Source organism: Ovis aries, chromosome 19, assembly GCF_016772045.2.
Source record: "Ovis aries strain OAR_USU_Benz2616 breed Rambouillet chromosome 19, ARS-UI_Ramb_v3.0, whole genome shotgun sequence".
In the NCBI taxonomy this organism is placed as follows: domain Eukaryota; kingdom Metazoa; phylum Chordata; class Mammalia; order Artiodactyla; family Bovidae; genus Ovis; species Ovis aries.
In genome coordinates this window covers 6,415,170-6,434,892 of record NC_056072.1, presented here as the reverse complement: position 1 = coordinate 6,434,892, position 19,723 = coordinate 6,415,170, and the positions used below count along the sequence as shown (strand labels likewise).

Sequence of the window (19,723 nt, the reverse complement as noted above, 5' to 3'; positions counted from 1 at the left end):
TATAGTGTGCAACTATCATCAAAATCCAGTTTGAGAACATTCCTATCACCAAAATAATTCCCTCTAGCGAGAGTATAGTTAATACTGTTCTCATCCTCAGCTCCAGTCACTTGCCTGCCTGTTTCTTGGTTTATTTTTAGCATGTGGGGCCTTAGTTTCCCAACCAGCGAGCAAACCTGTGCCCCCTGCAGTGGAAACATGGATCCCTAAACGCTGGACTGCCAGAGAAGTTCTTCATCCGCTTTTGTCTCTATAAATTTCCCTTCTCTGGACACTTCATATACATGAAATCATACAACGTAATCTTTTTGCATCTGTGTTATTGTAGTGTGTTATTTCTGAGGTTCACCCACATAGCACGTATCAATGTTGTGTTCTTTTTATTGCCAGATAGTATTCCGTTGTGTGGATATATCACACAATTTGTTTATCCATTCACCAGTTCATGGACATTTTGTGTTGGGAAATCTCTAGCTGGGTCGCATTCTGCTTTCTTCTTAACATGAGACTCTCAGCACAGCTAAAGTTGTGTGTTCATTTTTGTAAATACCTTATTGTTTCTTGGCACATTTTCCATACCCCCATCAAATCAGTGACCTTGTCCTGTACCTCCTATGTATTAAATTTAAAAAATTTTTTCATTTTATTTGCTTTTATTTCTGGCTGCGCTGGGTCTTCATTGCTGCCCCTGGGCCCCTCCTTGTGGTGGCTTCCCTTGTTGCAGAGAATGGGTTCTAAGCGTGTGGGCTTCAGTAGTTGGGGCACATGGGGGCTTAGTTGCCCTGTAGCACGTGAAATCTTCTGGGCCCAGGGATCGAACCTGTGTCCCCCACGTTGGCAGGCAGATTCTTAACCACTGGACCACTAGGGAAGTCCCCTCCTATGTATTTTCAGCATTTAGCATACAGTGCCTAGCAAGTTTGGTACTCATTAAAAAATATATATCTATATATATATTTTAAGAAATGAGTGAATTCTTAGAAATAAGACTTAGTTTTGGAACCAAAGCCAAGTTCTTTCAAATTTAGCTGGGTTTATGTAAATTCTCTTTTCTTTAACCATAGAATGAGTAAATGTATCCACAGTGCTCTATCTATATCACAGAATGTGGTCCAGCTGACCACATGTGAGAACCTTGCCAAATCATATTGCCACAGCACCTCCAAGAAAAGAGCAAACACTGGCTCTTGTTTTAAGTTCTATCTTGTCGGCTTTGTTGCCAATTAACTAAACCGCTGATATAGAGTAATATGAGCATGGGATCCGATTCACTGTCTGCATTTGGAAAAGTGATGTGGACGCTGGGAAGTTCTTGTTTTATACCCACTCGGACATTGAGGCGCAGTGATGGTGGAACAACAGTTCAGAAGAGAACGAGCCAGCTTTCTGCCTTTGCAGATGCAGGAATTGGGGCTGTGAGTGGATGAGTGCCGTGGCCAAGGTTGCAGAGTGAGGACCAGTGCTCTCAAAGTGTGGTTCCGCCTGCAGCATCACCATCACCAGGGAGCTTGCTGGAATTCTCTGGCTCCACCAGACCTCCCGAATCTGTGGGAGGGGCCCAGGAACTTGTGTTCTTAATAAACTTGCAGGTGATTCTGATGTAGCAAATGTTTGAAAACCACAGGTCGAACCAGCCATCTTCCTGCCAGATCACACCTCTTTCCTCTATGCCGTGTAGCCTGTAGGGAAAAGTAAAGGATGCTTTGATCCGGGGACAGTGGAGTTTAAGGTGTGATTTCACTGGATTTGTGTTGTTTAGTGGCTAAGTTGTGTCTGACTCGTGACCCCATGGACTGTAGCCCACCAGATTCCTCTGCCCATGGATTTCCCAGGCAAGAATTCTGGAGTGGGGTACCTTGCCTTCTCCAGGCGGATTCAGTTGGATATTTAGGGGCAGAAAACCTGAGCCTAGGGGCCTGACTCTGATCCTAACTGCTTCCCTAGTCTCCATAGGCCAGCTTTCCATCTCTCTTCGTCCTGGTGGGCACCAGGCTGCCCACACACACTTTTGCCCTCAGGCTTTAGCCAGTAGTCTCTTCAGTGTGATTTGATGGGTATGTTCAAGGTTTTAGTGTAAAGCAAAGACTTGATTCAAGGCTCCGCCCATCTCAAGGATTCCCAGGTAAGTTCCTTGTGTTGTCCATGGCAAGAATGAAAGTGAACCGTGAGCATTAAGATGGGTCTTGACATTTTACAGTTTAAAGTAGTAATAGTTGAAGTTCTTAGCCAATGGCCTTGGAAACTTGAGTGAACAGGAGTTCAGGAGTGCCTGTATTAACCCTTGTTAGAAAGGTCTGAGTTCTTGCTCCTGGAATGTAATGACCTGTTCTTCCAAGGCAGATGGAATCTCATCATACATGAGATCCAAGTGCAGTGCATCCAGTCTTGTGTTAAAAATTCACTCCTGCTTTGTCAGGTGAGGTGGTTCACGAGGCAGCAGCCACTCGGCCTGGTCTCTGGGGCTGCTGTGCCCAGGTGAACCTACATGATGCTAGTTGATGATCCAGTTGTGCAGAAGCTCCATTCCCGGTGACATAATTTTTCGTTAAATCTTTCTCAAAAACACTCCCGCAGTGACAGCCAAGGTACCTACTGCCTGAGCTGTTGTGATTTAGGAGCAGGGCTTCACACAAAGATAAAATAAGGTCAGCTCATATTTAAACAATACGTTCTGCCTTGTTGGCTGGGCCCACAGTGCTCAGATGTTTGCTGAATGAATGATTAGGGGGAAAAGCTTGAAAGGCTAGGGGGAAAAAAAGGGGTGTGAATAACACACTTAAGGTTTTTATCCTGACTCGATTTTGCACTGGTTTTTTCTACTTGTCTAGGGCTTCCTTGGTGGCTAAGACGGTGAAGAGTCCACCTGCAATGCAGGAGACTTGGGTTGGATCCCCTGGGTGGGGAAGATCCCCTGGAGAAGGGAATGGCTACCCACTCCAGTATTCTTGCCTGGAGAGTTCCACAGAGGAGCCTGGAGGGCTATAGTCCGTGGAATCCCAAAGAGCTGGATACAACTGAGAGACTAATGCACACTAGGGAAATTTTGAAATTAATATTCCTGATTTCCTGATCTCAGCCACAAAGATTCCGATTCTCTACGGGATGGGAGTCTGGAATCCACATTTTAAACTAGCTTTTCTGCTGATTCAGAAGCAGGGAATAGCTGACCCAAACTGTAAGAACGTTCTTTTTACAAGAAGACAGTTAAATACTCTTTTTTAAAGCTCTGCTTTATTGGTTGTCTTTTGTTTTATTTATGGCTTATTTTTAACTGGGGATTGTTTAAAATTTAGAAATATGTGTAAATACTTTTCTTTATGGTTTTGCCTCTCCTGTTTTGGTGCCTTCCCCATGCTAACAGTTTAAAAATACCCACCCATATTTTTCCTAATATGAATATATTAAGTTATATGATATATATAATGTATTATTAAAACTAATACTACTAGTTTTTTTTAAGTCTCTAACATGTCAGATGTTATTGTGAGGTCTAAAGATTGGCCCTATAAAATTTTTACTTTTTGATGCTGTTTTTAGCCAACATTTTGCAAAATGTTCCATGCACATTTAGAAAGTTTATATTAAAAAGTTTGTGTGTGTATTTTTCATTTGGGTATGTAATTATTTGTAACATTTAAAACAAACCTTGGGAATATATTGTTTTGAATCTATGTTCCCATTCATTTTCTACACATCTGTCCAACTCTGGGCAAAAGGATTCTAAAAGTCTCCTAATCTGATTGTGTTTTATTTTTTTCTTATATTTCTGTAAGTTTCAACCCTGTGTTTTTGCATCTTTGTGGTGAAAACGGTACTTTAATCAACACATACTGTCTGAATGGTTTTGAGCCTTGGGCCTTACGGCTAGATTGCCTGATTAAAATCTACGCCATAGTTTCCTCTCTATAAGATCGGGAGCGTGCTGTTTACCTTTGCACACTTGAAATTTTCATCTGTAGAAGAGGCAAGTAGGCAGTCACTCAACCAGAGAAGGGTCTTTAGCTGGAGAACGAGGCTGCTGTTGTCAGGGTCAGAACAAGGCACAGGTGGAATCCGGGAGTCTGAGCAGGAGCTTCTCAGAAGGCAGAGGGCCTCGAGTATGCAGATTTCTACAGAAATTATGATTCTGTGAAAGATTTCCAGGACATGCCTTTCAGAGTACAAAGTGATTTTGGAATATAAAGAATTTGTCTGTTTGAGGTCCATGGGAGTTTGTCACTGAGCTATGTTCTTGAACCATGATGTGTGAATATTTGGGCTGGAGACTAGCTTCTCTTGATCAATAATTAGTGTGGGGTTGGAGGTAGAAACAAACAGAGGGCCTGGGAAGGTGAGGCAGATTCCAGCAGGTGGAACACCAGCGCTAGCTGGGTCCTGGGCCCAGGTGGGGGAGGCCTCATGCCTGGCGTGGAAGGAAGCGCGAGCCCCACACGGAAAGGGAGGGGTCCTTACTCCTTCTAGGACTAGTAACCTGGGTGTCAAAGGTGTACGCTCAGGCATCAGAGGCTGGGCAGTCACCTCCCTTCTCAAGCCCTTTCCTCTTGTTTTAATTTTCACTTTTAAGTTTAGATGAAATGGCTTAGCTTTTTGTCAGTATCAGCCTGTCTGGCGAAGTTCCTCTTCAAAAGAGTTTTTTTTCACTGCAATTTTTCCGCTTTGTAATCCTCTTGTAGTTTGCTTGTGATTTCTGCCTCTTGGCATGAGCTGCTTCCCCCGCTGTTCCCACCACCCCCACCCCAATCCTTTCCCTTTATTTTTCTGCTGCTAACTGGATGCTGATGGCAATTGGCGCGCCTACCCCCTCCCAAAGTAAAAATGTCAGATTTTCAGCTTTCAGATCCTGAAGTTGAACCTTCATGAAAGTAACGCAGGTGGGAATTAAAGGCTACAGGTGTGGACAGATGCCTCTCCTCGATGCAAGGATTGGAAAGCAGTTAAGCCTAAGGGCCGCTGCTTTGTATGTGCGCATGCGCAAGTGAGTGTGCCTGTGCATGCCGGTGTGTCTGCGGGAAAGCACGTGCTCGCATGTTTCCGAAGCAGTGGCTTGTTCTGAGCCCTTTTGAAGTGGGCCTGCCGCTCCCCGCGGGTCCCAGCTTTGGAACAGGGCTAGGTTGCCACTCTGAGCCTGGCCTGATGAGGACTGACGGCTTGTCTCCTAGATTGGTTTGATGCCTCCTCTCTTCCTCTCCTCTCTCCCCCACACCCTCCCTGGTTTGTGAACAGAGCCCCGAAAGTATGTTCCCTTCCTATACAGTTAGGCTCACTTGCTCATCAGTCAAGATGTAAACTGGAGCTTGAGATGATGATTAGCACAGAACCCACTCTAGGAATTAGGCTCGTCCTACTCATTTCTCCAGAACGAAAGGCCTTTAGGAAAGTTTCAGGAGTTTATCTGGCGTTTGCACTTAATTTGGTGAAGGCTTGTCCCAAAATGCGTTTAACTTTTCCATTTAGGATGAAAGCTGTAAATTTCTGATGCAGCAATGCCTGACAGAGCTCTGACCCTGTGGGAAACCAAATGTAATTTCCTTCCTCCCAGGGGATGTGACCCCCAGGCAATGCGTTTCTTAATGCTGGGTGGGCAGCTCCTACCTACACGTGACAGCTGCTAACTCAGCTTTCAAAGGCGGTCCTGGAAGAACACTTTCTGTTTAGTCTGTTGCAATTTTTAATCGGATATTCTCCCATCATTTCCTTCCAAATAGGATCGAATTTTTAACTGTCTTTAGAAAAAAAGTAAATTATTGATGACCTTCTTTAGTGCACCTGATTCAAACCTGTATTTTCACTGAAGCTGTTTTAGGAAGCAGTGGAAATGTGTGTTTTGTTTTTGTTTTTTGTCTGAGGCAGGGTGTTAGAATTAGGATGTCATTTTGAAACAGGCAATGTGAAAAATCATTCATGTGTTCCCGTAGCCTGCATAACGTGTGCTCATTGGGTTATTCTGTCATCCTGATTGAGGGGGAAAAAAAAACCCACCAGAATTCAGTTCATTTTTTGGGTACCAATTTGGTTCAATTCATTTTTTTCAGTTTCTTAGTAATGTCCTTTGCAGATATATGGTTGGTATGAATGAGATGAGTGTGTGAAGCTGCCTCTGGGAGCCGGAAAGGCTGCTGGGCCTGGGTGATGAGCGGATGGAGCAGAAAGGGAAGAGGTGTTGAGTCTTTCTCCATTCCAACAAGGGCACAGGGTGGATGGGGAGGGTCAGGGTGTGGAGGGCAACTTGGCTTACGCCTTCTCCTTGAAGCCTGTTGAGGCTGTATACTACCTTTTCTGCTTTCCTCTGTGTAAAGGGGGCGTGTTTATAGATGGGAACACTGCACTTCTGCCAGGGTGGTTGCGGGGGGGGGGCGGGTGCAGGGGGTGGAGACACAAAATGCTGTAGGATGAGGTTCCTTCCCTACACTCTACAGATCATTGCTGTCCATGCTCTGACCTGCCAGGAGCTGTGTCTGCATACCGGCAGTCACTGTGACAGGAAATACAGGCCGCGTTGAAACCATGACTCCTAAAGAGAAGGCAGGGTCAGCATTTGAACAGCGTGACCCCTGGTGGCTCAGAAATCACAGCAACTCCTCTCTCATGGCTAGAATTTGGTTTTCACATCTGTAGGGTAAGGGAGTTAGAGAAGCTGAGGTTTGGAAAGCTGGAGCGGGCACTTTACAGGAACAGATCACCTTCAATGAGACCAGAAGGGGCAGCAGTCAGATTCGTGAGCGGCTGCACTGACTGAGAAAAGAGGAAGTATACAGAGGCATGTATGTGGAAAGCTACTGTCTTAAGGGGCCTGTTCTTCTCCAAGGTTGTTCAGGGTAGTTCTCTCTTAAACAGCTGGGGCAAGGAATTCTGGAGCTCGGCCAGAGGCTGGACTGGCTGGGAGCTGGGCGTAATCAACCTTAACGTCCATTTTTTTTCCCCTTCGGGTGAGAGAGTTCTTTGTTTTGCATAGAGTGGTGGGGAGGACCCGGAGGGGAGCGTTAACTCCAGGCTATTTTGAGCCGTGTAACTTTCCTTCAGCATCACAGAGAGGAGGAGCAGGAGGACACGAAAATAGACGTTTTGAAAAGGTTTTTGGTGAGTTTGCCAGGCTGACTGCCACCACAGATCTGAAGCATAAGATAAGCGGAAGCCTCTTTCTCATCCTCGTGGAAATGATAAGGGTGTTTTTTAGCAGGTGGCTCTCCTCCAGGAGGTGGTTCAGGGGCCCAGGCTACCCTCTCTGGGGGTCCTTGGCACACTCATTGTGGATCCCCAGTGGCCCCACAGGATGTCTCCCTCCCAACCTGTGTGAGTGTCTGTCTGTCTGTCTGTTGTGTGCCTGTCCTGCGTTTTGCTTCGGCTCGCATTCTGTTGCCACAGCTCACATGGCCACACATCCCGACAAAGAAAACTGGGATATGTTCTGTCCTTTCGTCTCATGTCTCTTGGAAGAAGTGGGCGGGATTTGGTGATGAGCTGCTAGTTTAGACCATGCTTCTCAGACTTGAGCTGCATCAGAGTCACCTGGAAGCCTCCTTGACCCCTTCCCCAGTGTTTCTGATCCAGCCGGCCTTGGATGGGGCCCAAGGATTTACATTTCAAACAAGCCTCCAGGTGACTTGATACTACTGCTGGGCCTGGACGGCATCTTTGTATCTTGATTTATCCACGGTGGTGGTGGAGACCAGAAGTATAGCCTTATTTTTGTGACCCAATAGAGATCGGAGGGGAGGAGAGAGGTAACCAAGATAGTCTTGGCCAGGACGTTTGGAATGTTACAAATAATTAAAAGTGGAAGATTTCTTGGAGGAACTGGCGTCTGGAGGGTTGAGACCTGGGTTGTCGGGTGTGCCTGCCCTGTGGGCTGGGAATGCAGTGGCACCTCTGCGGGCAGGCGGGGGGACTTCCAGCTGCGCTTGCTCTCTTGGAGCCCGAAGGTTTGGAGAATGAAGCACCTTAGTGGGTAAGGGAGAGGTGACCCGGAGCAGGGGGTGAAGGAGGACTTGTGGGAGGCTCAGAAGAGAGTTTGCCAGCTGGACTGAACCCGGTGTGGATGTGGACACAGACAAGCAGGACTTGGATTTGGAGTTTCTTTGAGTCCCAGCACCTGAAAACTGAGGGATAGTGATGGCTGTCTGTTGGATACTGAGAGAATCAGGGTGGCAGTTGGTAAACTTTCTTAGTTTGTGGTGCTTCAGTCAGTTCAGTCACTCAGTCATGTCCGACTCTCTGCGACCCCATGAATCGCAGCACGCCAGGCCTCCCTGTCCATCACCAACTCCCGGAGTTCACTCAGACTCATGTCCATCGAGTCAGTGATGCCATCCAGCCATCTCATCCGCTGTCCCAGTAGCATATTGGGCACCTACCGACCTGGGGAGTTCCTCTTTCAGTATCCTATCATTTTGCCTTTTCATACTGTTCATGGGGTTCTCAAGGCAAGAATACTGAAGTGGTTTGCTTTTCCCTTCTCCAGTGGACCACATTGTGTCAGCTCTCTCCACCGTGCCCGCTCATCTTGGGTTGCCCCACAGGGCATGGCCTAGTTTCATTGAGTTAGACAAGGCTGTGGTCCTAGTGTGATTAGATTGACTAGTTTTCTGTGAGTATGGTTTCAGTGTGTCTGTCCTCTGATGCCCTCTTGCAACACCTGCCGTCTTACTTGGGTTTCTCTTACCTTGGGCGTGGGGTATCTCTTCACGGCTGCTCCAGCAAAGCGCAGCCGCTGCTCCTTACCTTGGAGGAGGGATATCTCCTCACTGCCGCCCCTCCCGACCTCTAGGCCCTCTGGCACCCGCGCAGCCTCCGCTCCTTGGGCGTGGGGTTGCTCCTCCGGGCCGCCGCCCCTGGCCTCGGGCGGGGTAGATCCTCTCAGCTGCTCCTTTGCTGTCGCAGCCTGGCACTCTCGGCTGCCGCCCCTGACCTCGGATGTGGTTGTGGTGCTTAGAGGTTAAGAAAATGCCCTGCGGTTTCATTTATTAAAGCAGTCATCTGCAAACAGCTTCATGTGCATTTATGTCCTAGCAGCTCAGTAGCCATTTGAAAAAGGGATCACCATAGAAGAACAATACGTTTCTGTGTTAAGAACCGCGGTTACATGTTAATGGACTGCGAGTGCCTGCAGATTCCAAACTGGCTGAGTTGTCTGTGTGCTTGGTATCTGACTTGCAGGCATCACTGTGTAACCCTCAAATATGGGACATATTTTCAGCTGCCTGTGCGAGTTCCCAGTGGTGACCCAGCTGCTTGGGTGCATGGATTGAAAACTGGAATCTGGTAGTCTTCCCCCTTCATTGATTCACTGAATAAATACTGTCAGTGAGGTGAGAGGCACTGTCTGTCTCGGGATAGGGTAGAGTCGGGGGAGAGGGCCAAAACCAGACATTAAATTGGATAATCCTGCGTGGGTGGAGCAGACAGTGGGAGGCGGGGAAAGCCGGCAGGGGCTATGCTGAGCCTCTGGGCTCCAGGGGGAGTGTGGGTCTCTGAGGAAGACAGCTTGTGGAGAAGGGCAAGTTGTTTGGACTACTTTCTGCTGATAGATTGTGAGTGTTGATAGGCCAGGTACTCAGCTCCCAAGATTTGTTTTAGCCATTCAGACAACTAGCAGTTGCTCAGTTTTTCCCGTGGTTATAGATTCCTGTGGCATTGTGGCCTCCCAGAGCGGAGGGGATTCTTGCCCTGTTGTGTGAAAAGTGTTCTGTGGAAGGACCCGCTGGAAGTTAGAGAGCTTTGTGAGCACCTCTAGTTCCTGGTTGGACCAGCCCTCGGGCTCAGGCCCCATACAGCGCCCAGGCTGCCCCGGAGTCCAGCCCAGCTTGCTACTTCCGGGGTGTGAATTTCAGGTGTTCCCGCGAAATCACGTCCAACCTGTTACCAGATTCTGTATCCCAGTGCCTTGCTCTTCTTTACCATCCTGAGGCTCACGTGTATCTGTGGGCATCGTACCATATCCCGAATGGGCCTGGCCTTTGTTCAGGAGCCACGATGAGCTCCATTCTGACTTAAGAATCAGACTCTCTTTCACTCCCCAGGGTTGGCTTGTGTGGGTGTCTGGCAGGGACTTTTAGTTCCCAGCATCCTGGATTGGGACCCTTGATGTCAACATAAGGATTCTGTTCCTCTTCTTCTTTGCTTGGAGAGAAAACCGACACCCTGTGATCTCTCCGCCCAGGTACTTTGTGCTGGATTTCGAGGCTGGCATCCTGCAGTATTTTGTGAACGAGCAGAGCAAGCACCAGAAGCCTCGAGGAGCCCTGTCTCTTTCCGGTGCCATTGTGTCCCTGAGTGACGAAGCACCCCACATGCTGGTTGTGTACGCTGCCAACGGGGAGATGTACAAACTGAGAGGTATGTTCACCCCCTGGGAAGTTTGCAGACGGGCCTCTTGGATTCACAGGTAACATGGTGATGGCGGTCTGGTTTTTCAGTTTTTTAAAAATCACCTTTAATTGTTTGCCGTATTTGAGGACTCTGGTGACAGACACTGCCTGTCCCCCTCTTGAGGTGGGGAGAGGAGCTGAGATTAGGAAGTATTTGTCCACATTAACCAAGGAATTAAGACAAATGCAAGGTGAGTGATCGCAAAGTTGGCTGAACCTTAGGACTTCAGCAGATTTTTCATATTAGCTCAGTATATATTTGCTTGTACCTTATATAGTGACTCTTCAGTGCCCATGAGGCTGTGCTCTAAAGATAAAAGAAGCCTTTCCCTGCCTTTCTATTTTTTTTTGTGTGTGTGTGGCTGCACTGCGTGACATGTGGGATCTTCCAGGACCAGGGATGGAACCCGTGCCCCTGCAATGGAAGCATGGTGGCCTAACCAGTGGATCGCCACGAAGTCCAAACAAGTCTTTTAGGGATCATGGTGGGGACCTTCCTGGTGGTCCAGTGGCCAAGACTTTGCCTTGCAATGCAGGTGGTGCGGTTTGATCTCTGGCTGGGGAAGCTGGGATCCCTCAGGCCTTGCAGCCAAAAAGCCAAAACATGAAACAGAAGCAGTATGGTAACACATTCAATAAAGACTTTAAAAATGGTCCACATCAAAAAAATATATGAAAAAATAACAAATCTTTTATTTATTTTTTTAGAAAAGGGTCATGGTGCTCTCAGTTTCTCTAGAACCAGCTGTTAGTAAAGGCCCCTTCACTTGTACTTTATTTTGGGGGCTGCATCAAGCAACTCATGGGATGTTAGTTCCCCGACCAGGGATTGAACCCAGACCCTCAGCAGTGCTAACCCTGGGTCGTAACCACTGGGCCACCAGAGAATTTACCCTGCTTGTACTTTATTTAACCCTCTGTGGCCCTAGAGCCTGGTTGAAAGCCAACTGGTGTTATTTCCTGTTGTCTACTGTCTCCCCTTCTCTTTGCTTCTTGAAAGCCAGGAGCCCAGCATTTGGCCACAACTGGAGGTGCTAACTGGGCCTTCCCCAGGGGCTCAGCAGTAAAGAATTTGCCTGCAATGCAAGAGATGCAGGAGGCATGGGTTTGATTCCTGGGTTGGAAAGATCCCCTGGAGGGAGGGTATGGCAACCCACTCCAGTACTCTTGCCTGGAGAATCCCATGGACAGAGGAGCCTGGTGGGCTACAGTCCATAGGGTCACAACGAGTCGGACACGACTGAAGCGACTGAGCAAACACGCACACACGCACACACATGCACGCACGCACGCACGCACGCGCGCGCGCGGAAGAACTAGCGACCACCCCCACCAAGGCATACCCGCTGCACAGATTTTCAGATGGGGCACACTTGTCTGCAGTGATGTGATTTGATTGCTAGACCATTCTACCAGCATTCTGTCACAGGAACATTGCCAGAAAAATAGTCGTCTTCTCATAAAATAACAAAACCGACCCCCAGATGCACATTTGGTCACATGTGCGTGCACACACAGAGTCAGTGCTGTTCAGGTCTGAGGAAAGAAGTGTCTGTTAAGTGCTGGGAGGTGGTTGGTGATCACACCTCTTGTGTGTGCTCAGCCATTTGGTCATGTCTGACTTTTTTGCAACTTCATGGACTATATAGCCAGCTAGGCTCCTCTGTCCATGGAATTTCCCAGGCAAGAATACTGGAGTGGGTTGCCATTTCTTCCTCCAGGGGATCTTCCTGACCCAGGGATCAAACCCACATCTCTTGCATTGCAGGTAGATTCTTAACCGCAGAGCCACTGGGGAAACCCATGCCTTTTCACGTATTTATTTAAGGGAAGGTTGAGTACAAAGAAAGGGCCCCTCGTTCTTTGTGCTGGACCTGGGGGCTGGCAGTAGTGGGTCGGCCTTTGCAAAACCAGACTGAGGGCTTTGATTCCCCAGCTCAGAGCCCAGTGTTTGCTGACTTTCCTCTAGGCTTTGCTACCAAGGGATAGGCTAAGCTGTGGTTCCTTTATTATATTTGTACTTTATTTACTTTTGACTGGAGAAGACTGTTGGACAGCAGTGAGATCACAACAGTCAATCCTAAAGGAAATCAGCCTCGAATATTCGTTGGAAGGACTGATGCTGAAGCTCCAATACTTTGGCCACCTGATGCAAAGAGCTGACTCATTGGAAAAGACCCTGATGCTGGGAAAGATTGAGGGCAGGAGGAGAAGGTGGTGACAGAGGATGAGATGATTAGATAGTATCACTGACTCGATGGACATGAATTTGAGCAAGCTCTGGGATATAGTGAAGGACAGGGAAGCCTGGTGTGCTGCAGTCTGTGAGTTGCTGCAGTGAGTCGGACATGACTTAGCAACTGAACAACAACTTTTGATCAAGCCACAAGGTTTGTAGGGTATTAGTTCCCCTACTAGGGATTGAACCCAGGCCCTTGGCAGTGAAAGCTCAGAGTCCTAATCACTGGACCACCAGAGAATTCCCTCAGGTTCCTTTATTATCTTGTATACAAGTCATATCTCAGGATCTGTTAAAAAAAAAATCCCCCAAACTTGTGAAATAAAAATGCCTTTAGTTGAAGAAAGTTTTTCAGTTTTGGGGAACCATGAGAAGAGTCATGTTTTCTTTGGAGATTCACGCGGTGCATGTCCCGCATTTATATGGTCCTTGGTTTCGCGTTGCTGTTTATTGGTTAATAAACTGTCAAAGCGGAAACAATCGCAGGTGAAAAACTTAATCGCTTTCCCTCCCCCCAACCCAGGGCTGTCAGGGTTTATAGAAATGACACAATCCTTACAGAAGAACAGTCTAACCAGTTTGCCAATGGAGACATCTTTTTGCCTTTTAGTTATTATTCTCTAGATTATCAAGCCCCAAACTTTTTTTTTTTTAGGATAGTTTTAATAGCAAACATCAAAGTTTTATTATCTGCATGAACTAATCATAAGGGCTAAATTTAGCTTGAAGTTATCCACTATAGCAAATGCAGGATACATTTCTGCTGCTTTCTGGCTGGTCCTTAGTCCATCCCCCAAGGATCTGGGCATCGATTTTCTCATTTCACATCTCGCTACACGTAGAGATGAATCTTGATGTTAATAGATGCACAGCTTTGAGGAATGTTTCTGGGGCAGAGCCTTTGGGTACTGCCACAGACCAGCAATGTTCGTGAGGAAAATGACTCTAGTTTTTGCAAAACTCCTTCTTTCTTTGGAGTTGAGGTTCACCGGGTCTACACTTCCAGATTTCTTTACCTGAAGCTGACAAATGACACTGAGGTTCATTTTTGTAAAAAGTACAGACTTACAGGGGAATCATTCTGTTTTCTGCATAGAAAATGTTTTCAACATTTATGCAGTATTCTTTTAAAATATGTATGCAGTGAGTTATGCAATTAAATTAATTTGAATTTTATGAGACCCTGTTATGTATCCATGGTCTTTTAAGAAAATGAGTTTGTATATTTGAGAGATGGGGCTGTAGATGGAAGATTGTGATGATGCAGTTGACTTGTCCTTAAGTCTCTTTAAGGGACAATTGAGGGTCTCTGAGGCAGCATTTGGTACCCTGTTCTGTCCAATCATAGTAACCCTTGAAAACACGTATTAAAATGATAATTCAGCTGAATGCTTATTTTGCAAAGGCTGATAACTCCACAGTACAACTTCAGTAGATAACAGAGGGGCCCTGAGTCACTGCACTCTGATCTTCCTATTGGCCACGTGTGGCGGCAGCATTAAAACCAATCATGTTTGGTCTTCTCTGCTGCTTTTTAAAGAAGTAAAAAATACTTCTGCACAGTAGGTTAAAAACTGGCCAAATTGTTCTTAAGCATTTCAGAATACATTATTAACATGGTTTAAGAGGGAATTTAGGGGTTTCTTCTTCAGGGAAGCCTCCCTTAAGCACTTGTCCTAGGACTGTATCAGGTGCCCCACTATATAATGAAGCAAGGTGTTTTTGTGTGTGTGTGTGTGTGGGGGGGGGTTGTCTTTTCATTGCTGGGCTTCCCAAGTGGCTCAGTGGTAAATCCACCAGCCAGTGTAGGAGGCACAAGAGAAGCAGGTTCGATTCCTGGTCAGAAAGATCTCCTAGAGTAGGAAATGGCAACCCACTCCAGTATTCTTGCCTGGAAAATCCCACAGACAGAGGAGCCTGGTGGGCTACAGTCCACGGGTCGAAGAGAGACATGACTGGGTGACTGAACACGCGCACCTACCCACTTTTCATTTTGTTTAGTGTTTCCTTTACTGTGCAAACCTTGTGAGTTTAAGTAAGTCCCATTTATTTTTGTTTTTATTTCCATTATTCTGGGAGCAAAAAGGTCTTGCTGTGATTTGTATCAGAGAGTGTACTGCTTCTGTTTTCCTCTAGAAGTTTTATCGTCTCCAGTCTCCCATTTAGGTCTTTAACCCATTTTGAGCTTATCTTTGTGTATGGTGTTAAAAGAATGGTCTCATTTCATTTTTTTACAGGTAATTGTCTGGTTTTCCCAGCACCATTTGTTGAAGAAACTCTTTCTAACTTTAATGTAGACTTGCCTTCTTTGTCATAGATTATTTGACCATAGATGTATGGGTTAAAGGTATTTTTTTTTTAAATTTGACTGTGCCAGCTCTTAGTTGTGGCAAGGGGGGTCTAGTCCCCTGACCCGGGGATTGAGTTCAGGCCCCCTGCATTGTGAGCACAGAGTCTTAGCCACTGGACCACCCGGGAAGTCCCAGGTTAAGATGTTTTAACAGGACATCTTTGCAGCCACTTAGAGATGCCCCACCAAAAAGCAAATTCCACCTCTTACCCTCTTCTAATGACAAGAAATCTTATTCATTTTTCTTCTGCTTGAAATTTCTGAATTTGTTGTTTATTAGTTGAAAATGCCTGGAGAATCCCAGGGATGGCAGAGCCTAGTGGGCTGCCGTCTGTGGGGTCGCACACAGTCGGACATGACTGAAGCGACTTAGCAGCAGTTGAAAAGAGACATTTAAAAAAATATGTTAGGGTAATAGAAATGCTACAGTGTGGATGAACCTCAAAAAACGTTAAGCTAAGTAAAATAAGGCAGTCACAAAAACCCACATATGCATGATACCATTCATATGGAATGCCTAGAATAGGCAGATCTCTGAGACAGCAGATTAGCAGTTTCCTAGGGATGGGAGAGGGGGTGAGAGGAGAGAAGTGGGAAAAGACTGATGATGGGAACAGGATTCTTTGAGGGATCCTGAAAATATTTTAAACCAAGATTACGGTCACAGTTGTACTATTCTGTAAATATGTTAATACTCAAAATCACTCCATACTAAAAACAGGTGAATTTTACGTATGTAAATTCTATCTCAGTAAAGCTGTTTAAAGATCTGTTAGAAATTTAAAAATATCTATTTGTTTATTTAACTGTGTTGGGTCTTAGTTGAGGCATGGGGGATCTAGTTCCCTGACAGCGATCGAACCCCAGCATTGGGAGCCTGGAGTCTTAGCCACTGGACCACCTTAGAAATTTTTGTAAAAATAATATAGGTGTACTGATTCAACTCAGTTCAATTGCTCAGTTGTGTCTGACTGTTAGAGGCCAGGCTTCCCTGTCCATCACCAACTCCCAGGGTAATGTACTGATTCCTTTTGGAGAAATTGATCTGTATAGATAGGCTCAGTGAATTCCATCCAGGAAAATGAAATTCTGAAAATGCCTTTAAGTTTCTCAATAGAACTGTAGAAGTTTCTTTAAAAAGAGAGGGGGAGATTTTTGGTTAAGACTTGGTGTCTGCTGTTTTTTGCCATGAGTACAATCTGTGTTTGCCTTGCCTTCCTTCATCTCCAGGCTCCCAAGCCCTCAGGTGTGTGTAGAAACAGGTTGGATGTGTTTTGGCTCAATTGCTACAAGCCTTTGTTTCTCTATTTCAGCTGCTGATGCAAAAGAAAAACAGTTCTGGGTGACTCAGCTTCGAGCTTGTGCCAAATACCACATGGAGACGAATTCGAAGGTAAGTAACTGCAGAAATGGAGGGTCCTGGGGGCAGGTTGCCCCAGCTCGGATGGCTCCCCTTCAGCCCAGGATCGGCTTCTTTGCGGAGCTGTTTTCCATATTATCTTTAAAGTTCACCACCATTAGGAATTCATACTTGTCCTGTGACATTTACTTTGAGAGCCGAGAGACAAGTGGGAGGATTTGCTTGTAGAGTGAGGGGGCAGGCATACACTTGATGGGAGCTGATTCTGGAAAGACACTTCTAGAGCTTCCTGTGTTGTCTGGTTAGGCAGCCGGTCGTTGGTCTGCAGAGAACCTGAGCAGGTGGTTTCACTGTGGCAGCAGAGGAGTCTGGTTTACTGTTCACGAAGGCTCGTTGTCTCAGATCCTTAAATAAGATGAGGCCCCAGATTGTTGAGGCGCTTGTGCCTCTAAGTGTGTGTGCATGTTCTCGGGCACTTCGGCATCCAAGTGGGACTTAGTTTCTCTTCAGGATTCAGTCTGAGATCTTGGGTCAGATGTGCAGGGGGTAGGAGGTAGGAGGCAGGCATTCTCAGGGATTATTCAGAGGATCTCCTGTCACTAAATACAGAAAATAAGCCAGAGAAAGTAAACCATCTGATGTTGCTTTCGCTTCCGTCGTCTGACTCTGCAACCCCAGGGACTGCAGCCCGCCAGGCTTCTCTGTCCATGGGATTCTCCGGGCAAGAATACAGCAGTGGGTTGCCATGGTGCCCTCCACGGGGTCTTCCCTGACCCAGGGATCAAACCAACATTTCTTAGGTCTCCTGCATTGGGAGGCGGGTTCTTTACCGCCAGTGCCACCTGGGAAGCCGGATATTGCTTATATGTAGAATCTAAGAAATAACACAGATGAATATATGTACAAAACAGAAACAAACGGACTTGGAAGACAAACTTGGGGTTACCGAAGGACAGAGGGGAAGGGATATATTAGAAGAATGGGATTAAGAGATACACGCATAAAGCAGATGAGCAACAAGGATTTACTGTGTAGTGCAGGGAATTCAGTGTCTTGTCATAACCTAAATGGAATATAATCTGAAAAGGTCACTTTGCTGTACACCTGAAATGAACACAATATTGTAAATCAACTATATTTCAATTAAAATGTATAAAAAATAATTGCCCGATGAATTTATTCAGGGCAGGAAATATTTGTTAAAATTATTCAAAGGGCTCCCCCTTTATATCATAAGTTCAAGCTTAGTTATGATAATCAGTTGCAGTCTTTTTCTGTATTCCATGCATCTGATAGGAAGACCCACGCTTAAAACTTCTTAGGATTCCATTGCTTGTGACCTGTCTGCTCGTGGAGATGTCTTGTATAGGTATATCTCTGTTCTGCCTCCAAATACAGCCTGAAATGACTTCTTCACAAGGATTTGTTCATTTTTTTCTTTCTTCTCCTTGACTTGCTTACTACAGCTGCACTCACTGTAATGCCTTTAGACTTGCCCCCACTGGTGTCTGGGTAACCATAAGGAGGGCCGCTTCTCTTTTAAAAAACGTATTTTATTGAAGGATAGTCGATTTACAATGTTGTGTTAATTTCTGCTCTGCAGCAAAGTGATTGAATTCTATATGCATTCTTTTTCATATTCTTTCCCATTATGGTTTATCACAGGATATTGAATATAGTTCCCTGTGCTGTACAGTAGGAGGGTTTTTGTTTAGCCATCTGTATATAATAGTTTGCATCTGCTAATCTCAAACTCCCTGTCCTTCCCTCTCCCACTCCCGACCCCTTGGCAACCGCAAGGCCAGTCTCGTGTCTGAGTCTGTTTCTGCTTTGTAGATAAGTTCATTTATGTCATATTTTACATTCCACCTCTGATATCATATGGTATTTGTCTTTGTCTGCCTTACTTTACTTCGTATGATCATCTCTGGTTCCACCCACGCTGCTGCCAATGGCATCAGTCATTCTTTTTTATGACTGAGTCATATTCCTGTGTGTGTGTGTGTGTGCACAAACACACACACATATTCTTCATCCATTTATCTGTTTATAGACACTTGCATTGCTTCTGTATCTTGGCTGTTGGGAGAAGTACTGCTGTGAACACTGGGGTACATATGTCTTTTTGAATTACGGTTTTGTCTGGATATACGGTAGGGCCCCACTTTTAAAGCTTTTCTCCCTCTGGCCTCCTTTATTCTCTAGGAATCACAGTAGGCGTTCTGGGCATTTCATCAATATTTTATAAATACCTAGGCAGGGCAGTATAAAGTTATTTTCTTTTTCTATACATCGTTTTACTTCTTGTGAAATAGAACAGAAGGGGATAAGATACAAAGGACGTATCTTTACCTGTTGCTCATTGGACGTGACTTGGTGAATGAGTCTAGTAAATTTAGGTGTGTGTGAGTATGTGTGCTTGGATCTGTAGCTCTCAGATGTTAAAAACCTCAGGTGTTTTTATACAGATGGATCCTATCATGCACACTGTTCGACATTTTGTTCTTTTCATTCACGAACATATCTTGGAGATTTTCCCCTACTGGGTATCTGCATCTACCACTCTTGTAGGATGGCCAGATGCTGTTCTGAGGGGTGGATGTCAGAGCTTTAAGCCTGTCACTGCTGGATGCTTAATTTGATTGTGGTTGTGGTACCTGATGCTGTAATAAACGTCTTTGGACACTCATCTTCTAGTGCCTCTAGGGGTGTATGTCTGTGAATTTATATCAGTGGAAGTACTGGGTCATGGAGAATATGTCTTCTAAATTTTCATGCTGTTGCTGCTAAGTTGCTTCAGTCGTGTCCGACTCTGTGCGACCCCATAGACGGCAGCCCACCAGGCTCTGCCGTCCCTGGGATTCTCCAGGCAAGAACACTGGAGTGGGTTGCCATTTCCTTCTCCAGTGCATAAAAGTGAAAAGTCAAAGTGAAGTCACTCAGTCTTGTCCAACTGTTAGCGACCTCATGGACTATAGCCTACCAGGCGCCTCTGTCCATGGGATTTTCCAGGCAAGAATACTGGAGTGGGGTGCCATTGCCTTCTTCCTAAATTTTCATAGTCATTGCTAAATTGTCTTCTTCAAAAGTTGTCCTGATTTGCACTTCCATCCGTTCTGCATGTAAGGATGTTTATTCCCCCTCTCACTAACCATAGCTCTCACGAGTATTGAGTTTTTGATAGTCTCACAGATAACAAAATGGACCCTCGTGATTTTCATTTTCACTTCTAAAATCATGACGAGCTGAGTATATTTTCAGGTGTTTACTGGCCACTTGTGGTTCTTTTATGTAAACTGCCTATTTATACCCTTCACCCATTTTTCTGTTGAATTTGTCTTTTCTTCTTGATTTGCAGTAGCTGTATATGTGTTAAGTCTATTTGTCCTTTGCCTGTCATTTGTACTAGG

The 19,723-nt window shown here is 45.7% G+C and overlaps 1 protein-coding gene across 3 annotated transcripts in view; it reads left to right on the top strand.

Moving 5' to 3' along the window:
• The window catches only part of OSBPL10 (oxysterol binding protein like 10), a 342,133-nt gene that overhangs the window by 84,707 nt on the left and 237,703 nt on the right, over positions 1–19,723 (top strand). Inside the window, exons 1-3 of one of the 3 annotated variants that reach the window (XM_042235773.2) lie at positions 1,603–2,122; positions 10,157–10,332; positions 16,267–16,346. In XM_042235773.2, the coding sequence (XP_042091707.1) occupies positions 10,287–10,332; positions 16,267–16,346 (126 nt within the window). In that variant the 5' untranslated portion in view covers positions 1,603–2,122; positions 10,157–10,286. Of the gene's footprint in view, positions 1–1,602; positions 2,123–6,709; positions 7,078–10,156; positions 10,333–16,266; positions 16,347–19,723 lie in introns of those variants that run through there. The other 2 variants (XM_042235774.2, XM_027957942.3) reach the window with 2 other exon arrangements.